Below are 19,941 nucleotides of genomic sequence, written 5' to 3'. Positions count from 1 at the left end.
AAGTTCTTGCTGTACTAGCTTTAAGAGTTTTATAAAGGTTTTATCTCCCCTTATTCCCTGCTCCAATCCATCCTCCACTCTATCACCAGAGCTATTTTTGAAATCACAAATCTGGTCAAATAATTTTTCTGCTTAAAAATTTACTAGTGCCCCACTTCCTACTATATGAAATCTTTTTAAAATCTAGTCATCACTGGAACCAAAACTACCTTCTTTTCAGAATCTCTCTAATCCTTTCCCTTCGTCAAGTCCCCTACATTATTATTATTATTATTATTATTATTATTATTATTATTATTATTATTTGAGACAGAGTCTCACCCTGTCACCCAGGCTAGAGTGCAATGGCATGATCTCAGCTCACTACAACCTCCGTCTGCCAGGTTCAAGCGATTCTCCTGTCTCAGCCTCCCAAGTAGCTGGGATTACAGGCCCCCACCATCATACTCAGCTCATTTTTGTGTTTTTAGAAGAGAGAGGGTTTCACCATGTTGGCCAGGCTGGTCTCCAACTCCTGACCTCAGGTGATCCACCTGCCCTGGCCTCCCAAAGTGCTAGGATTACAGGTGTGAGCCACCGCAACCAGCCATCCCCTATATTGTAGCACAGTGAACAATTGTTTCCTGAACATCACAAGCTCTTTTAGACACTACAGTGTATAAGCAGGTCTCTGTCTAAACTGCTCTCCTCTTCCTCCTCTGCCCAACCAATGTCTGCTCATTCAAAGAATGTATCCCGTGTGTTCATTACCTTAGCAATTTCCAGTAAACAGTTTAATTGATAACTTGTTAAGAGATGGCAGGAAACTTCCATGAAAGAGAAATCACTGGGTATTTCCTACAGCATTTAACACATTGTAGGCCTTCAATAAACCCTTGTGAAATAAACAAACCTCTTTACTCTTCATTCTACCTTGCTAAGAATCTCACCTAAGTCTGTCTACCATGTGAAACTGCAGATGACCTCACAGAATATGTAAAGAAGTATCTCTAAAAATAAGTTTATTTGGCAACACACTATAGGCTACAGGTCCACTTCTGATTTTTTTTTTTTTTTTGAGACGGAGTCTTGCTGTGTTGCCCGGGCCGGACTGCAGTGACGTGATCTCAGCTTACCGCAACCTCCGCCTCCTGGGTTCCAGCGATTCTTCTGCCTCAGCCTCCAAAGTAGCTAGGATTACAGGCTCCCGCCACCATGCTCAGTTAATTTTTGTATTTTTAGTAGAAATGGGATCTCACCATGTTGGCCAGGCTGGTCATGAACTCTTGACTTCATGATCCACCCGCCTTGGCCTCCCAAAGTGCTAAGATAATAGGTGTGAGCCACCGCTCTCAGCCCACTTCAGATATTTATTTTGAGGAGGGAGCGCATTTAGATACAGACCCCAAATTTATTTAAATGTCTCAATACATTTAAATGTAGTTACCTAAATATATCTAATATACTTAAATGCAGAGAGCAAATTTGCGTTTACAAATCTGACATGGAATGCAACTGTGCTAGCCAAGATTCAGTGTAGTTTACCAGCCAGATATCACATACCCTAACAGGTAGAAATGCATTGCATTTTTTAAAACTGCGCAGCTATGCAAATTAGGATGTGTCTGGACGCTCTACCGTCCCCAAGATAACCTTAATTTTTTAAAAAGGCCAGGCACCGTGCATCACGCCAGTAATTCCAGCACTTTGGGGGGCCGAGGCGGGCGGATTGCTTGAGCTCAGGCGTTGACACCAGCCTGGGCAACGTAGCGAAATCCCCGTCTCCACAAAAAAAAATTAAAAATAAAATAATATAAAAATAAAAATAAAAGGGGAGGGAGAACAGGTAGAAAGGAAATGCATTCAGTCTATGGGGATTTCACGCTCCGGCTTCAAGTCCACGGCCCTGTGATGGGATGTGGGCAAGGCCTGTCTGGGACAGGCCGAACCCAACTCCTCACAGGGCCGAATCCTTTGCCTGCAGCCCAAGAACCCGAAGGAGCTTGCCTCGGCCTCAAGGCGCACCCAAGGGGCACGAGATCTCTGGGGCACTGAGGTCGCCGCTCCGGGGCCTCCAGGCGGCTGCCTCGCCACGCGCCTCGGCCATGTTCCCCCCATTTCCAGGGAGGCTGGAACGCCGTGGGTCTCAAAGAGGTCGCGCGAGAGGGGAGACCGCGAGCCTTGCTCACCTCGAGCTCTCAGCTCGCTCCATGGATGCAACACCCGATCTGCCTCGGGGACTGGGAAAGTTTCCTCCACGGCTCCCACAGGCGCTCCGCCTCCTGAACTCCCATTGGCTGCTTTCGACGTTGTGCTTCACCCTTTCCGGGCGGGGCGGCAAAAAATACTTCCCGTCTCTCCTTTTCGCCTATTGGCTCTATCAAAGGTCGAGTTCGTGACGTCAAGGAGCCTGGGCCAATCGGAGCACACCGGACTGCGTTTTCCCTAACGCCCGCAGCAGGGTCAGAAGGGAGGTGGCCGCTCTCTGTCGTGGCCTCTGACGGCTTCTGAGCGTTGGCGTCTGGCACGCGCTACCCCCTCTTGCTTTGGTTCCACCATGCCGATGTACCAGGTAAAGCCCTATCATGGGGGCGGCGCGCCTCTCCGTGTGGAGCTTCCCACCTGCATGTACCGGCTCCCCAACGTGCACGGCAGGAGCTGCGGCCCAGCGCCCGGCGCTGGCCACGTGCAGGTAGGAGCGCGGGGCCCCCCGCCCTGTGCGCACGCGCGGCGGCCGGCTGCTGGCCCGGGTCCCGTCAGCCCGGAGCGAGTGCGTCCCAACCGGTTCACGGCCCCACCCCGGTATCTGCACCGGCCGGCCAGGGACTCACTCAAACTTTTATCTTTTAAAAGATTTATCCAGGCCGGGCGCCGTGGCTCACGCCTGTAATCCCAGCACTTTGGTAGGCCGAGGAGGGCAGATCACCTGAGGTCAGGAGTTCGAGACTAGCCTGGCTAACATGGTGAAACCTCATTTCTACTAAAAATACAAAAATTAGCCGGGCGTGGTGGCAGGCGCCTGTAATCCCAGCTACTCGGGAGGCTGAGGCAGGAGAATCGTTTGAACCCTGGAGGCGGAGTTTGCAGTTAGCTGAGATCAAGCCATTGCACTCGAGCCTGGGCAACAAGGGCGAAACTCTGTCTCAAAAAAAAAAGAATATATATATCTTTCCAGGTCGGGCGCGGTGGTTCACGCCTGGAATCTCAGCGCTTTGGGAGACCGAGGCGGGAGGATCGCTTGAGCCCTGAGAGTTTGAGACCAGCCTGAGCAACGTAGCGAGACCCTTGTCTCTATTTTTTAAATGTTTTAATTAAAATACAAATCTGTCCATATTTTTTCTTTTTTTAATATATGGTTGATTAAACATTTTAGTTCAGAGATTCTACACTCTGAAAAGTGAATAGCACATAAATGCTCATTTTGAGGGATTGCAAAGCGAACCCCAGGCTCACCATGGCCCAGGTTGACACACGTTGTCACCGCTCCATTCTTTCCACTTAAACCTTCCCTCTCCACCTCCAACCCCAGGTCCTGATTTTTATGGTAATTATGTCCTGCCTGTCTCTATTATTTTGTCAACTAAGTATTTATCCCTAAACAAGATAGTCTGTTTTTTTGTTTGTTTTTTTGTTTTTTTTCAGATGGAGTCTCACTCTGTCACCCAGGCTGGAGTGCAGTGGTGTGATCTTAGCTCACTGCAACCTCTGTCTCCCAGGTTCAAGCAATTCTCCGCCTCAGCCTCCTGAGTAGCTGAGATTACAGGCACTGTCCACTGGACCCGGCTAATTTTTGTATTTTTAGTAGAGACAGGGTTTCACCATGTTTGCCAGGCTGGTCTCGAACTCCTGACCTCAAGCGATCCACCCGCCTCGACCTCCCAAAGTGTTGGGATTACAGGCATGAGCCACCGTGCCCGGCCCCTAAATAGTCTTGATATAGGTAAGCATACAGTGTATAGTCTGATGTGTCTGGGTTTTTTTTTTTTTTTTTTTTTTTTTAATAATGTAGAGATGAGGTCTCACCACATCTCTACATAAAAAGTGGTTATCAAGACCCAAGGTGGTCTCAATCTCCTAGCCTCAAGTGATCCTCTAACCCCAGCCTCCCAAAGTGCTGGGGTTACAAACATGAGCCACTGGTGCCCAGCCCTGGCTTCTTTGTCGTAGATATTATTTTAGGAGTCATTTTATTGTAACATCAGAAGTATTCATCTTCTCTGTAGTATGCTGTTCTATTGCATGACTCTCCACCATATACTTATCCATCCTCCTTGCTCAGGGACACTGGATTGTTTTCCATTTTAACTTGCTATGAACAATTCTCCAGTGAATATTCTTATACAGAGGAGCAGGCATGGGGCATGTACTAATGAATGGGACTGCTGGCTCAGTGGCCCGCCTGGCTTTCCACTCTATTAAATTGTTTTCCAAAGTTATACTGGTTTATGCGCTCGCTCACCGCTCACCGGCAAGGTAGAAGAATTCCTGATGTTTGCACCCTGCCTAAAGCCGGTGGGTGTAGCGTGGTATCCTAAGGTAGTTTTAGTTTGGATTTCTCCAGACTTCTCTAACTTGAGGACCTTTTCATATTCACTGGCCGCTGTGATTGCGCTTTTGTAATGTACCTGCTCAAGTCTTTCACTCTTTTCTCATTGCAAACGTACATCCTAGGTTTCCAGCAGGAGAAACAGGCCTGTCCATTTCTGACACAAGATGGGTGAATCGTTAACTTTTCTGGTCTGTTTTCCCACTGCTTGTTACCCTTCTGTTTTTTTTAATGGCTTTCTGCCTAGATCAGGAGGGACGGACTTTCTTTTGAAACCCAGTAATACAACTGTTATTTCAGTACAGAGCTAAGACAGAAATAGCAGACATGGTTCAATGGTCCCTGCACCTCCAGAGTGCCGTGGAAACAGGGCCCAGTCACCCTCCAACTGCACAGTCCCATGAAGCCAAAAAGACAATCCAGGTTGGAGAATGTCACCTTTCATTTAAGGCCAAGTTTTGCAGAGTCTGTTTTATTTGTTTTTAAGTCTGCTGCCTAACTTCCTTTGGGCTTTTATTTGTGAACTTATAACTTAGAGGACACATAATCTCACTCTTCTAGCAATTTCTCTAGGAGATGATAACAATGTGGACAAATAATTAGCAATAAGACATCTTGGCCAGGCTCGGAGGCTCACCTCTGTAATCCCAGCACTTTGGGAGACCAAGGCATGAGAATCACTTGAACCTAGGAGTTCAAAACCAATCTGGGCAACATGGCAAAACCCCATTGTTACAAAAAGTACAAAACTTAGCCAGGTGTGGTAGCATGTGCCTGTAGTTCCAGCTACTCAGGAGGCTGAGGTGGGAGGATCACTTGAGCCCAGGAGGGCAGGGCTGCAGTGAGCTGTGATTGTGCCACTGGACTCCAGCCTGGGCCACAGAGTGAAACCCTGTCTCAAAAAACAAAAGAAAAAAAGCAATCAGGTATCTCCAAGGTAAATGAAAGCAACATGAAGAATGAGCTGTTTATAAATACATATAAATTAAAACAAATGGAGAAAAACAGTATACCACATCACAATCTAGTCTCAGCAAGGAAAACAACAGGCCAACATTAGAAGACACCAGGCTGGGCGCGGTGGCTCACGCCTATAATCCCAGCACTTTGGGAGGCCGAGGCAGGTGGATCACGAGGTCAGGAGATCGAGACCATCCTGGCTAACACATTGAAACCCCGTCTCTACTAAAAATACACACAAAAAAATAAGCCAAGCAAGGTGGCGGGCGCCTGTAGTCCCAGCTACTCGGGAGGCTGAGGCAGGAGAATGGCGTGAACCCCGGGGGGCGAGCCTGCAGTGAGCCGAGATTGCGCCACTGCACTCCAGCCTGGGTGAAAGAGCGAGACTCCGCCTCAAAAAAAAAAAAAAAAAAAAAAAATCACAAGCCACGTTACACATACAGTACTTCAGACATTCTTCATTCCTGACTGAGGATTTTTTTGTTTTTGAGACAGAGTCTCGCTCTGTCGCCCAGTCTGGTGTGCGGTGTCGCAATCTCAGCTCACTGCAGCCGCTGTCTCCCGGGTTCAAGCAACTTTCTCCTGCCATAGCCTCACCAGTAGCTGGGATTACAGGTGCCCCCCACCAAGCCCAGCTAATTTTTGTGTTTCAGTAGAAATGGAGTTTCATCATGTTGTCCTCTCGAACTCCTGACCTCAAGTGATCCACCCGCCTCTCCCTTCCAAAGTGCTGAGAGTACAGGTATCAGCCACCGTGCCCGGCCAGCACTCAATAATTTAATTGGCATACTGAACTCTGTTCCACCCGGAAGTCAGTGGACTTCACATTTCTCTGATGTTTGATCTTAAATAAGAGCAGCAGACTAGGAGAGGTGAGAAAGTGCTGATTAAGCCCAAGGGTAAATAGGAGTCAAGCAAACAAGAGAAGAAGGAAGAGCGATGCAGATAGAGGGAACAGCACATGTGAAGATCCTGTGGTCGGAGCCAGGGTGGTGATTTAGGAACTCCTAGGACAGTGCAGCTAGAGCACAGAGCAAAGGAGGAAATTGGGTGAGGTAAGGTAGCCAGAGGCCAAATGATACAAGATGTCTGTGAAGCCATGTTAAATGTTTGACGTTTTATCCTAAGCACCTAGGAGGTTAGCAAGGGGGAGACATTGACAATATCTGATTTTATTTTATTTTATTTTATTTTATTTTGAAACAGACTCTCACTCTGTCACCCAGGCTGGAGTGCAGTGGTGCGATCTCTGCCCACTGCAACCTCCGCCTCCCGGGTTCAAGCGATTCTCCTGCCTCAGCCTCCTGAGTAGCTGGGATTACAGGCACCCACACCACACCCGGCTAATTTTTGTACTTTTAGTAGAGATGGGGTTTCACCATGTTGGCCAGGCTGGTCTCGAACTCCTGACCTCAGGTGATCTGCCCACCTCGGCCTCCCAAAGTGCTAGAATTATAGGGATGAGTCACCGCGCCCAGCCCTGAGTTTCTTTTTAAATCTTTCTAGCTGCCATCTTAAAGGATGGTTTGCAGGGGTGGACTAGACTGGGTGCAAGGTGGAATAGGCTAGGTGAAAAATGATGGCCTGGCCAGGTGTAGTGGCTCACTTCTGTCTTCCCAGCACTTTGGGACCTGAGGTGGGAGGATGGCTTGAGGACAGGAGTTTGAGACCAGCCTGAGCAACATAGCACAGTTCTTTGTCTCTAAAAAAAAAATTTAAAAATTAGCCAGGCTTGGTGGCACACACTTGTAGTCCCAGGCACTCAGGAGACTAAGGCAGGAGGATCACTTGAGCCCAGGAAGTGAAGGCTGCAGTGGGCCATGATCACACTGCTGCACTCCAGCCTGGGCAACAGAGTGAGACCCTGTCTCCAGGACAAAAAAAAAGACAAGAAAATGATTTGGGGAATTGATTACTTGGCCCAATGGACATGCTTCCAAGCTAAAATAAACTGTTTTAACCTGTGTTCCCTTTTCCCTATTTGTATAAATTACTCAGTTACATTCTCATTGCTACTTATTTAAGCAAAGTATTCTTTTAAGAACAAAGAACTACAAATTGTGTTCATTTTCTATCCTTCCCTGTTGTTAGACTAAATTACCTGAAATAGGAACCATACAATTTCAGAGTGGCTTTCAGCCACAACGTTTATTTGTTTTAAGCTTTTTTTTTTTTTTTTTTTTTTTGAGACGGAGTCTTGTTCTGTCGCCCAGGCTGGAGTGCGGTGGTGCAATCTCGGCTCACTGCAACCCCCGCCTCCCAGGTTCAAGCGATTCTCCTGCCTCAGCCTCCTGAGTAGCTGGGACTACAGGCATGCACTACCGCGCCCGGCTAATTTTTGTATTTTTAGTAGAAACGGGGTTTCATCATGTTGGCCAGGCTGGTCTCAAACTCTTTTTTTTTTTTTTTTTTTTTTTATTATACTTTAGGTTTTAGGGTACATGTGCACAATGTGCAGGTTTGTTACATATGTATCCATGTCCCATGTTGATTTCCTGCACCCATTAACTCGTCATTTAGCATTAGGTATATCTCCTAATGCTGTCCCTCCCCCCTCCCCCCACCCCACAACAGTCCCCGGAATGTGATGTTCCCCTTCCTGTGTCCATGAGTTCTCATTGTTCAATTCCCACCTATGAGTGAGAACATGCGGTGTTTGGTTTTTTGTCCTTGCGATAGTTTACTGAGAATGATGTTTTCCAGTTTCATCCATGTCCCTACAAAGGACATGAACTCATCATTTTTTATGGCTGCATAGTATTCCATGGTGTATATGTGCCACATTTTCTTACATCAGGTGATCCACCTGCCTTGGCCTCCCAAAGTTCTGGGATTACAGGTGTGAGCCACCACGCCTGGCCTTGTTTTAAGCATTTGGGGATCAATTTGCAGGGACCTATTGGACTATGGGGAAAATGACATGGTTCTGCTCCTGTATTTTAATGTCTTTTTCCTTTTTGTTTCTTTACTGTGTAATTAAGTTTTTGCAGACTTGCATCCCATAATGTCTTCTTTTATTTTATTTTTTTGAGACGGAGTCTCACTCTGTCACCCAGGCTGGAGTGCAGTGGCGCCATTTCGGCTCACTGCAACCTCCGCCTCCCGGGTTCAAGTGGTTCTCCTGCTTCACCCTCCCGAGTAGCTGGGATTACAGGTGCATGCCAGCATGCCGGGCTAATTTTTGTATTTCTAGTAGAGATGGGGTTTCACCATGTTGGCCAGGCTGGTCTTGAACTCCTGACCTCAGATGATCTGCCTACCTGGACCTCCCGAAGTGCTGGGATTACAGGTATGAGCCACCACACCCAGCCCATGTCTTTTAAAGGGTGGGAGGTTTGGTGAGTGCATGGCAAAGTAAGACAAGTGATCAAATTTGAACAACACTGGTCTGATGGGAGAGGAAATGAACATTTGGCTGTTGGTTTGTTTAGGAAGAGTCTAACCCATCTCTGCAAGCTCTTGAGTCCCGCCAAGATGATATTTTAAAACGTCTGTATGAGTTGAAAGCTGCAGTTGATGGCCTCTCCAAGATGATTCAAACACCAGATGCAGACTTGGATGTAACCAACATAATCCAAGCGGATGACCCCACGACTTTAACCACCAATGCGCTGGACTTGAATTCAGTGCTTGGGAAGGTAAGTTCGTTTTGAAAGCTGAAACGTTAGGTGCTGAGTGGTTAGTGCAGGGAAATTGTGCTACTGTGATTAAAGCCTTAGCTTTCAGGCCGGGCGCGGTGGCTCACGCCTGTAATCCCAGCACTTTGGGAAGCCTAGGCGGGCGGATCACGAGGTTGGGAGATCGAGACCATCCTGGCTAACATAGTGAAACCCCGTTTCTACTAAAAATACAAAAAATTAGCCAGGCATGGTGGTGGGCGCCTGTAGTCCCAGCTACTCAGGAGGCTGAGGCAGGAGAATGGCATGAACCTGGGCAGCGGAGCTTGCAGTGAGCAGAGATCGCGCCACTGCACTCCAGCCTGCGCGACAGAGCAAGACTCTGTCTCAAAACAAAAACAAAAAAAAAACTAGCTTTCTAGTTTTCAAAGGCAAAGCCAAGAGCATGTTCATATTTTTTACTCCTCTAAATGAGTGTGCCTTTGCACAGAACAGATTCCCAGGGCAGGAGTGAAGTCAAAACAAGCTCTAAAGCCTCCTCTTGACCTCTCAGAGCAAGTAGAGGACAGGGAGGATCTGTAGGCAGAGAAGGAGTGGAAGAGAGTTACAGCCTCTGCCAGTCCGGGCATGGGTCCAGCAGCTTCCAAGCCCTGGAAGAACAGATCTCAGCTTGCTTGCTCAGGGTTCCCCAGACGTTCAGCAGAGGCAGCCCGGACTCTCTTTGATCGTAGGCCAGCTTTCAGAACCGTGACTGCCCAAGCACAAAAATCCTACCCGTCCTTTTGAAATGTACTGCTCAGGCCAGTCACAGCCTCATATTTCAAATGCATTTTGCTTGAATTCAGTTTGCTGTATTACAAGTAAGTTGCATCAGCCAGCTCTCATGATTGAAGTTTACAGGCTTCAGCTAATTTAGGGGAGAATCTGATATGCAAAGAAAGACCACCCGTTTGTTACAACAATGTGATATTTATTTGAGGATGCAAAAGGGTTTGTCCCAAGAATCCCTACCAATAGCTTCCTCTAGAATGGGTGACAGAATAGCACTACTTAAAGCCCTAAAAAATGCAAGCATTTTGGTGTCTCACCCAGGGCTGGGGTATTTGGTAACCTCAGTACCTCTGCATTCATGTATTCCTTCCCCTGCTCCCTCATTCATCCAGTACTTGTTGGCATGCACTGAGGGCTCAGATGAGGCGCAACCAGGCCCTCAGGGAGCCGGAGCCTAGCAGATGAGTTTTCGAGCATGCGTGGCCTAAATGACTGAGAAAAGACCCTGAGTCATTTCTCAGGGTGCTGGGGATGAGTTTTCGAGCATGCGTGGCCTAAATGACTGAGAAAAGACCGAGTCATTTCTCAGGGTGCTTCTGATACCTCAGAAGACCCAGCGCCAAGTAATACAATATGTTCAGGGAACTGCAAGGCATTCCACGTAGGCTGACGTGTGGGACATTGGTCAGGAGTGGCAGGCAGGGTACAGAAAGCCAAGGAGTTTGGCTGTGAGTGTTCACATCAGTGCATTCATTTTTTTTTTTTTTTTGAGACAGAGTCTCGCTCTGTCACCCAGGCTGGAGTGCAGTGGCGCGATCTCGGCTCACTGCAAGCTCCACCTCCCGGGTTCACGCCATTCTCCTGCCTCAGCCTCTCCGAGTAGCTGGGACTACAGGTGCCCGCCACCACGCCCGGCTAATTTTTTGTATTTTTAGTAGAGACGGGGTTTCACCATGGTCTTGATCTCTTGACCTTGTGATCCCAAAGTGCTGGGATTACAAGCGTGAGCCACCGCGCCTGGCCGAGTGCATTCATTATTACGAGTGAAAGCGTAGAAGAAATAAGAAAGTCTTTATCTAAAAAGGCTGTCATGCATAGGTTTGGATTTATGACAGGCCCATCCCCCTGGACCTCTCATAGTGCCCCATGCCAGAGCAAACTGTGGCCCCGAACCATTGCCTGTACCTCTGGGCCACTGGCACTGAAGAGGGTTACACAGTGGGAAAAACAAGCCTATCAGTCTGAGCACTTCAGTTAACGCCTAGTATTTTACAATCTCCCCATCCCTCATCACCAGTGATATCTTGAGCCAACACCCCTTCTTAAGGGGTTCTTCATGGAAGCATCTTAATGAACAACAAATTGGCTATGGTCAGCTGTTAGAAAGATTGGGTAACTGGAATAAATGTAGGTTAAAAGGAACAAATAGAAGTGTAATTCCTAGGCCAGGCGCCATGGCTCCCATCTGTAATCCCAGCACTTTGGGAGGCCAAGATGGACAGGTCATTTGAGGTCAGGAGTTCGAGAACAGCCTGGGCAACATGGCAAAACCCCATCTCTACTAAAAATTAAAAAAAAAAAAATTAGCCGGGCGTGGTGGCAGGCATCTGTAGTCCCAACCACTCAGGGAGCTGAGGCAGGAGAATTGCTTGAACCTGGGGAGGCAGAGGTTGCAGTGAGCAGAGATCATCCACTGTACTCCAGCCTGTGTGACAGAGTGAGACTCTGTCTCAAAAAAAAAAAAAAAGTGTCATTCCTCATATGTTGTTTTATTTGACAGTAGAGTCAACTTTTTATTTGTTGGGGTAAGAGGGTGGAGTCAGCTCATATCCCAGCTCCACTCTGTCCTGAGCGAGTGACCTTGGATAAGTTACTGGCTGCAACGTGGAGATGACACTAGTGCCTTCTTCATGGAAGTGGCAGAGTCAGTTAGATAACCGTGGTTAGGTTCTCAGACTCGCGCCCGTCACAGTGGCACTCTCAGATGACTGTTATTCGTACATTGTCTTGGTCTTTCCCCAGGATTACGGGGCGCTGAAAGACATCGTGATCAACGCGAACCCGGCCTCCCCTCCCCTCTCCCTGCTCGTGCTGCACAGGCTGCTCTGTGAGCACTTCAGGGTCCTGTCCACGGTGCACATGCACTCCTCGGTCAAGAGCGTGCCTGAAAACCTTCTCAAGTGCTTTGGAGAACAGAATAAAAAACAGCCCCGCCAAGACTATCAGCTGGGATTCACTTTAATTTGGAAGAATGGTAAGTAGACAGGACTGAGTTCAATTTACACACAGCTGCCCCTTGAACACCACGAGTTTGACCTGCATGAATCCATTTACATGTGGATTTTTGTCTTGTCTTTTTTTTTGAGACAGTCTCGCTCTGTCACCCAGGCTGGAGTGCAGTGGCACAATCTTGGTTCACTGGAACCTCCGCCTCCTGGGTTCAAGCAATTCTCCTGCCTCAGCCTCCTGAGTAGCTGGGATTACAGGCACGCACTACCAGGCCCAGCTAATTTTTTTTATATTTTTAGTAGAGACGGGGTTTCACCATGTTGGTCAGGCTGGTCTCGATCTCCTGACCTCATGATCCACTCGCCTCAGCCTCCCAAAGTGCTGGGATTACAGGCATGAGCCACCAGGCCCGGGCCTCGTGGATTTTTTTTCGATAGCTATCTTGGAAAACTTTTTGGAGATTTGCAACAATTTGAAAAAACTGGCAGACAAACCGCATAGCCTAGAAATATCAAAACAAGGCCACGCGCGGGGGCTCATGCCCATAATCCCAGCACTTTGTGAGGCCAAGGCAGGCAGATCACGAGGTTAGGAGTTCGAGACCAGGCTGACCAACATGGTGAAACCCCATCTCTACTAAAAATACAAAACTTAGCCGGGCATGGTAGTGGGCGCCTATAATCCCAGTTACTCGGGAGGCGGAGGCAGGAGAATCACTTGAACCCAGGTGGCAGAGGTTGCAGTGAGCCAAGATCATGCCATTGTATTCCAGCCTGGGCGACAGAACGAGACTCCATCTCAAAAAAGAAAGAAGAAAAATATCAAAACAAGTAAGAAAAAGCTATGAGGCATAAAATATTTACATACTAGTCTATTATTTACTACCACAAAATATACACAAATCTATTTTAAAAAGTTAAAAAGTATCAAAACTTACACACACACACACACACACACACACAATACATGGCACCACTTGCAGTTGAAAGAAATGTAAACAAACGTGAAGATAAGCATGAAATCCCAACTGCGTAACATTAACTGTAGAACAAACAGACTGTACTGCTGGAATAATTTCACAGCCGCCTCCAGCGTGGGGAGCGTCTGCTTCAATCTGCTTCAGACACCCTATGACGCTAATCATCTCGGTGTGTGCAGCTAATTCATCTCTCCAGGAAACTGCATGTTGCAGTCAAAAGTGATCTCTTGGGAGGCCAAGGCAGGTGGATCACAAGGTCAGGAGATCGAGACCATCCTGGCTAACACGGTGAAACCCCGTCTCTACTAAAAATACAAAAAAAAAAATTAGCCAGGCGTGGTGGCGGGCGCCTGTGGTCCCAGCTACTCAGGAGGCTGAGGCAGGAGAATGGCGTGAACCTGGGAGGCGGAGGATGCAGTGAGCCAAGATCATGCCAGTGCACTCCAGCCTGGGCAACAGAGCAAGACTCCGTCTCAAAAAAAAAAAAAGTGATCTCTCGAGGTTCTTGGGTATTTCTCATCGTGTTTTGGGTATTTTTCCATCGTGCATTGCCATAAACCGTGACTAACACTGTGGGGCACTTACAAAGTGTCTCTTGTGATACCGAAAGTGCTCCCAAGAAGCAGAGAAAAGTCATGATATTACATGAGAAAGTTGAATTGCTTGATATGTACCAGAGGTCTGCAGCTGCCACTTCAAGGTAAATGAATTCAGTGTAAGAACCATTGTTTAAAAAAAGGGAAAGGGAAATTCGGTGGGGCACAGTGGCTCACGCCTGTAATCCCAGCACTTTGGGAGGCCGAGGCGGGCGGATCACGAGGTCAAGAGATCAAGATCATCCTGGCCGACGTGGTGAAACCCCATCTCTACTAAAAACACAAAAATTAGCTGGGCATGGTGGTGTGTGCCTGTAGTCCCAGCTACTTGGAAGGCTGAGGCAGGAGAATCGCTTCAACCTGAGAGGTGGAGGTTGCAGTGAGCTGAGGTCGCGCCACTGCACTCCAGCCTGGCAACAGAGCAAGACTCCATCTCAAAAAAAAAAAAAAAAAAAAAAGGAAATTTATGAAGACATCACTATAGCTGCACTAGGAGGTGCAAAAACCTTGCCCTTTTTGCAGAATACCTACTCATCTCGTATTGAAAATGTAGCTTTTGAGGCCAGGCGCGGTGGCTCACGCTTGTAATTCCAGCACTTTGGGAGGCCGAGGCGGGCGGATCACGAGGTCAGGAGATCGAGACCACGGTGAAACCCCGTCTCTGCTAAAAATACAAAAAAAAAAAAAAAATTAGCCAGGCATGGTGGCGGGCGCCTGTAGTCCCAGCTACTCAGAGAGGCTGAGGCAGGAGAATGGCGTGAACCCGGGAGGCAGAGCTTGAAGTGAGCCGAGATTGCGCCACTGCACTCCAGCCTGGGCGACAGAGTGAGACTCCGTCTCAAAAAAAAAAAAAAAAAAGAAAATGTAGCTTTTGGCTGGGTGTGGTGGTTCATGCCTGTAATCTCAGTACTTTGGGAGGCCAAGGTGGGTGGATCACCTGAGATCAGGAGTTCGAGACCAGCCTGACCAATATGGTGAAACCCCATCTCTACTAAAAGTACAAAAATGAGCTCGGCATGGTGACCTTCACCTGTAGTCTCAGCTACTCGGGAGGCTGAGACAGGAGAATCGCTTGAACCCAGGAGGTGGAGGTTGCAGTGAGCCGAGATCGCGCCACTACACTCCAGCCTGGGCTACAGAGCGAGACTCCATCTCAAAAAAAAAGAAAATGCAGCTTTTATGTGGGGTGCAGGATTACTGTTAGGCATACCTATAGACTCTCATAAGATTTGAGAAAAAGCAAAGTCATTATATGACAACTTGAAGCCAAAGGAAGGTGAAAGACCTAAAGCTGGAGAGTTTAATGCCAGCAAATGATGGTTTGATAATTTTAGGAAGAGGTTTGGCTTTTAAAAATGTCAAGATAACAGGAGAAGCAGCTTACGCCAACCAAGAGGCAGCAGACAGGTTCCCAGATGCCATTAAGAAAATCATGAGCCGGGCGCGGTGGCTCACGCTTGTAATCCCAGCACTTTGGGAGGCCGAGGCGGGCGGATCACGAGGTCAGGAGATCGAGACCACAGTGAAACCCCGTCTCTACTAAAAATACAAAAAAATTAGCTGGGCGTGGTGGCGGGCGCCTGTAGTCCCAGCTCCTCGGAGAGGCTGAGGCAGGAGAATGGCGTGAACCTGGGAGGCGGAGCTTGCAGTGAGCCGAGATTGTGCCACTGCACTCCAGCCCGGGCGACAGAGTGAGACTTCGTCTCAAAAAGAAAAAAGAAAGAAAATCATGGAGGAGAAGGGATACCTGTGTCAACAGGTTTTTAATGCAGACAAAACTGCCCTAATCTGGGGGCATGGAGGGGAACCACAAAGGACATTTATTAGTAAAGAAGTGAGCCCCAAGATTGAAGGCAGGCAGGGCTAGGTTAACCGTCCTGTTTTGTGCAGGTGCAGCTGTGTTTATGATCAGGAGAGCTCCTACCTATAAAATGCTGACACCTGAGACTTAACGGGAAACGATAAACACAGCTGCTGATCTTTTAGTTGTACAACGTCTGGACAAGAACCCTTTTTCTGGATTAATTCCATTGATGCCTTGTCCCTGAAGTCAGGATGTACCTTGCCAGTAAGAGACACCTTTTTAAAGTTCTTCAATGTTCCAGGCACTCAGAGCCCCATGAGTTAACACCAAGGGTGTCAAAGTTGTCTACTTGCCCCCAGGCTCATTACACACAGTACTCGATGAAAGAAAGAATTGTCAGTGCTATGAAAGAGAACCCTGGCTGAGCATGGTGGTGCATGCCTGTAATTCCAGCTATTTGGGAGGCTGAGGCAGGAGAATTGCTTGAACCCGGAAGGTGGAGGTTGTAGTGAGATCGCGCCACTGCACTCCAGCCTGGGTGACAGAGCGAGACTCCATCTCAAAAAAAAAAAAAAAAAAAAAAAAAAAAAAAAAGCAAAAAGAGAACCCTGATAGAACATCTTGAAGAGTCTGGAAGGATTACATCATTGAAGAGGCCATCATTGTATAAAAAGCTGTGAAAGCCATCACGGTGAAACAGTACGTTCCTGTTGGAGAAACCTGTGTCCAGATGTGCGTGACTTCATAGGATTTACGACAATCAAGGAAACCATGAAATAGTTCATAGATGGGGCAAAAGTGGGTGGTGAAGAGTTTCAGAGTATAGATCTTGGAGAAATTCAAGGGCTGACAGACACTGCACAGAAGAATTAACATAAGACAGCTTAATGGAGAGAAGTGCTTCCAAACTAGTGCCAGATGTTGAGGAAGAAGACCTAGGAGAAGCTGGGCTGGAAAACAGATTTCCATTAGACAGTCTGAGAGAAGGCTTGTGATTATTCAAGGCTGCTTTTGACTTCTTTTATGACCTGGAGTCTTCTATGATACAAGCACTGAAACTAAAGCAAACAGTAGAAGGGTTCATGCTGCATAGAACTATTTTTAGAGAAATCAAAAGGCAAAAAGTCGGACAAATTATGATGTATTTCCCTAAAGTTACACCGTGCTTGCCTCTCCTCCTTTCCTGCCTCCCTTTCCACCTCCTCCACCAAAGACAGCAAGACCAACCGCTCTTCATCAGCGACATGAGGACAATGGGATTAAGACCTTTATGATGATCCACTTCAACTTAATGAATAGTAAATTCATTATCTTATTTTAAAGAGGCAGGGTCTTGCTGTGTCATCCAGGCTGGAGTGCAGTGGTGCAATCATAGCTCACCACAGCCTCAACCTTCTGGGCTCAAGTGATCCTCCCACCTCAGCCTCCCAAGCAGCAGGGACTACAGGTGTGAGCCACCATGCCCAGCATCCTTATTATTTTCTTAACATTTTGTTGTTTATTGTAAGAATATAGCTTATAATATGTAGATCATACAAAACGTGTTAATCAACTGTCATGGGTAAGGCTTCCCATGAATAGTAGGCTATTAGTGCTTAAGTTCTGAAGGAGTCAAAAGTTTTTTTTTTTTTTTTTTTTTTTTTTTTTGAGTCTTGCTCCGTCACCCAGGCTGGAGTGCAGTGGCGCGATCTCGGCTCACTGCAAGCTCCGCCTCCCGGGTTCACGCCATTCTCCTGCCTCAGCCTCTCCGAGTAGCTGGGACTACAGGCGCCCGCCACCACGCCCGGCTAATTTTTTGTATTTTCAGTAGAGACGGGGTTTCACCGTGGTCTCGATCTCCTGATCTCGTGATCCGCCCGCCCCGGCCTCCCAAAGTGCTGGGATTACAAGCGTGAGCCACCGCGCCCAGCCTGAGTCAAAAGTTTTATGTGGATTTTTGACTGCACAGCGGTGGGGGTTCAGTGTCCCTAACCCCCTCACTGTTCAAGGGTTAGCTGTACTATATGATGAGATGTGCAACATAGTTTTGATATGAGGCAGCAAGGGGTTAGGACATTCTGTGGCATACTGGCCATACAGCGATTTGCATCAGGTCAGATATTCTAAGTCTAGAAAGCCTGTGGGGTAGTTTTTGAGGAGGAGCAGAGAAGAGCAACGCAAAGATGCCCTTGTTCCTCTGCAAAATTTAGGGTCTCTTAGTGAGACACAGCTCAAGGGGGGGACTGTGAGCATTGGGGGAAGGGAGTTCTGTCCAACCAGGCAAAGCAGGGGAGTCATGGCTGTCACAACCATCTTGCCCTCACATTCAAGAACTTACCATCATAGGGACACTGAAGTTATCTTCTCATATGGCCATATAAAGATAGATGTCATGTATTGACTATCCCATGGATGTATGCCTCTTCTGGTTTATGTTGATATGGAGAGAAGCGAGTTCATGTCATTCATACCTTAATTGCCCTCAGTCCCACAGAAAGCGATTATGAGGCCAAGAGCCTGGGAGATACAGCTCCTGGGTTTCCAGCCCTCAGCCCCCAAATCCTTAGGCAGCAGGGATTGGAGTGGGTGGTCTGAGGTCCCTTCTAGCTTCAGAACTGTCATAATCAAATACCAGGAATGGCTCTTTGGTTACTTTTTTAACATAGTTTGCACTTAAACCCTTTTCAGTAGTAAGCATCTTAGAGACAGACTGAAAATCTGATGTTCTTCTTGAAAACACCCTTTCCCGTGTCATCAGTCTATGGTGTTTGGTGACTGTACCCTTTTCCCCACTGTGCGAGTACTTCCCTCAGGGCTGCTCTGGTGATGCTACCTGGCGTGTGTTTTTTCTTTTCAGTGCCGAAGACGCAGATGAAATTCAGTGTCCAGACGATGTGCCCCATCGAAGGAGAAGGGAACATTGCACGTTTCTTGTTCTCTCTCTTTGGCCAGAAGCATAATGCTGTCAACGCAACCCTCATAGATAGCTGGGTAGATATTGCAATTTTACAGTTAAAAGAGGGAAGCAGTAAAGAAAAAGCCGCTGTTTTCCGCTCCATGAACTCTGCTCTTGGGAAGAGCCCTTGGCTCGCTGGGAATGAACTCACCGTAGCAGACGTGGTGCTGTGGTCTATACTCCAGCAGACCGGAGGCTGCAGTGTGACAGTGCCAGCCAATGTGCAGAGGTGGATGAGGTCTTGTGAAAACCTGGCTCCTTTTAACACGGCCCTCAAGCTCCTTAAGTGAATTTCCGTAACTGATTTTAAAGGGTTTAGATTTTAAGAATGGTGCTCTTTCATGCCTATTATCAGTAAGGGGACTTGTATTAGAGTCAGAGTCTTTTTATTTAGGCCAGTTGTCAAGTGTCAATAAAAGCATCATGTAATTTGTGGTTTTCATTTTATTTAAAATTCAGCAAAATCATATGCTATCTACCGTGATGACTGCCGACTCCATGGCAGACCCTTTCTGGGGTTCAAAAACCAATTCATCAGATCGCTGCCTCTGAGGGATGTAGATTGGCTGGGGAGCTGAGTGCTACAATAAAGGAGGAAGTAGGAGGGAACAGTGCAGGGCAAAGGCAGGAAAGAGATCTGAGCTGCCTGGAGATCATCTGGGGTGCGGAGTACAAAGCTTTGCAAGGGTGTGGTTTTGGAATGATGCTAAATTGAAGGTGGAGAGAACAGATAAAAAGGTTGGAAGTTGCACACTGTACACTGTTAAGAAGTTGAGCTTTTATCTTAGAGACAGCAGAAGGTTTGGAGCCAAGGAATGAAACGATCAGGCGTCCTTCAGGTAATGAACTTCGGCTGCAGTGTGAAAGGGGTAGGAAGACTGGCAGCTGTCAAAACTGGAACTGTCCAGTGAGTATGTGCAGGCCCGGGCTTGGGCAGTGATGAGGGCAGGGAGCACACATCAATTTCTGCGGTAGAACCTTCTAGAGAAAGACCAGACAGAGGGTCAACAGAGTTGAAAGGAGAAAATAATTGAGGATGAGGTCCAAGTTTTTAGTTTCAGAGACTGGGCATATGGTAATATTTAGGTAGGAAATTCAGGAAAAGGAGCTTATGGGGCAGGAAGGGAAGGAACGGCAGCTGGGGGCACTCTGACATCTTTAAAGGCTTACTAAGTACGACTAAGATTATACCAACTATACCCTAATAAAGATTAAAAATTTACATTCCAGTTAACTACCTTAAAAGTTAAGTCCACTTTCATCCTACGCCCCCATCCTTTCCGTCATCCCTCACCCCTTTGTCTTGAGAAAGGAGGTTTAGCTGCTTCTTTAATTCTGCAATTTCTTTTTCTTGCTCTATTATCTTCATCTGTAGGGTGAGGTTAACCTGTAAGGAGAAAATATTTTAAACTCCATTAAAATAACTTTTTTTTTTTTTGAGACAGTCTCGTTCTGTCGCCCAGGCTGGAGTGCAGTGGCACAATCTCGGCTCACTGCAAGCTGCGCCTCCCGAGTTCACGCCATT

At 47.3% G+C, this 19,941-nt stretch overlaps 3 protein-coding genes and 1 non-coding gene across 16 annotated transcripts in view; 2 read left to right on the top strand and 2 right to left on the bottom strand.

The window, feature by feature from the left end:
- LOC100604767 (mismatch repair endonuclease PMS2) overlaps positions 1-2,306 on the bottom strand; it is a 35,499-nt gene extending 33,193 nt beyond the window's left edge. For 4 of the 8 annotated variants that reach the window (XR_004026444.1, XM_030796440.1, XM_030796442.1 and 1 more), the window contains exon 1: positions 2,169-2,288. Coding sequence is in view for 4 of the 8 variants with exons in the window: in XM_030796440.1 (XP_030652300.1) it covers positions 2,169-2,191 (23 nt within the window). In the remaining 4 variants the exon portion in view is untranslated. Of the gene's footprint in view, positions 1-2,168 lie in introns of all 8 variants that reach the window. The other 4 variants (XM_030796443.1, XM_030796439.1, XM_030796446.1 and 1 more) reach the window with 4 other exon arrangements.
- A 101-nt stretch (positions 2,307-2,407) lies between these two features.
- AIMP2 (aminoacyl tRNA synthetase complex interacting multifunctional protein 2) lies at positions 2,408-18,848 on the top strand. 2 transcript variants are annotated; one of them, XM_003281909.4, is made up of 4 exons: positions 2,408-2,671; positions 8,917-9,123; positions 11,896-12,127; positions 18,318-18,848. In XM_003281909.4, the coding sequence occupies exons 1-4, from the start codon at positions 2,537-2,539 to the stop codon at positions 18,704-18,706; spliced, it is 963 nt and encodes a 320-aa protein (XP_003281957.1). In that variant the 5' UTR covers positions 2,408-2,536; the 3' UTR covers positions 18,707-18,848. The 2 variants fall into 2 exon arrangements, with proteins under 2 accessions (XP_003281957.1, XP_012351775.1); XM_012496321.2 differs by having other exon boundaries at positions 2,430-2,551.
- LOC115831056 lies at positions 10,966-11,094 on the top strand. The gene has a single exon (XR_004026604.1). It is a non-coding gene; the product is annotated as a small nucleolar RNA SNORA42/SNORA80 family (small nucleolar RNA).
- Positions 18,786-19,941, bottom strand: part of EIF2AK1 (eukaryotic translation initiation factor 2 alpha kinase 1) — a 36,638-nt gene continuing 35,482 nt past the window's right edge. The window contains exons 15-16 of one of the 5 annotated variants that reach the window (XM_030796456.1): positions 19,711-19,803; positions 18,850-19,397 (exon numbers count right to left, since the gene is read on the bottom strand). In XM_030796456.1, coding sequence (XP_030652316.1) covers positions 19,305-19,397; positions 19,711-19,803 — 186 coding nt within the window. In that variant the 3' untranslated portion in view covers positions 18,850-19,304. Of the gene's footprint in view, positions 19,804-19,941 lie in introns of all 5 variants that reach the window. The other 4 variants (XM_030796457.1, XM_030796460.1, XM_030796459.1 and 1 more) reach the window with 4 other exon arrangements.

The sequence above is a fragment of the Nomascus leucogenys genome, chromosome 17 (assembly GCF_006542625.1).
Source record: "Nomascus leucogenys isolate Asia chromosome 17, Asia_NLE_v1, whole genome shotgun sequence".
In the NCBI taxonomy this organism is placed as follows: domain Eukaryota; kingdom Metazoa; phylum Chordata; class Mammalia; order Primates; family Hylobatidae; genus Nomascus; species Nomascus leucogenys.
Note: the sequence above shows the minus strand (reverse complement) of the source record. Positions and strands in the feature narration are given on the sequence as shown.

Coding starts and splice junctions, on each gene's coding strand:
- AIMP2 (XM_003281909.4), top strand. CDS start 2,537: ATGCCGATGTACCAGGTAAAGCCCTATCATGGGGGCGGCGCGCCTCTC. Junction 2,672..8,916: donor CCGGCGCTGGCCACGTGCAG/GTAGGAGCGCGG, acceptor TGGTTTGTTTAG/GAAGAGTCTAACCCATCTCT. Junction 9,124..11,895: donor TGAATTCAGTGCTTGGGAAG/GTAAGTTCGTTT, acceptor GTCTTTCCCCAG/GATTACGGGGCGCTGAAAGA.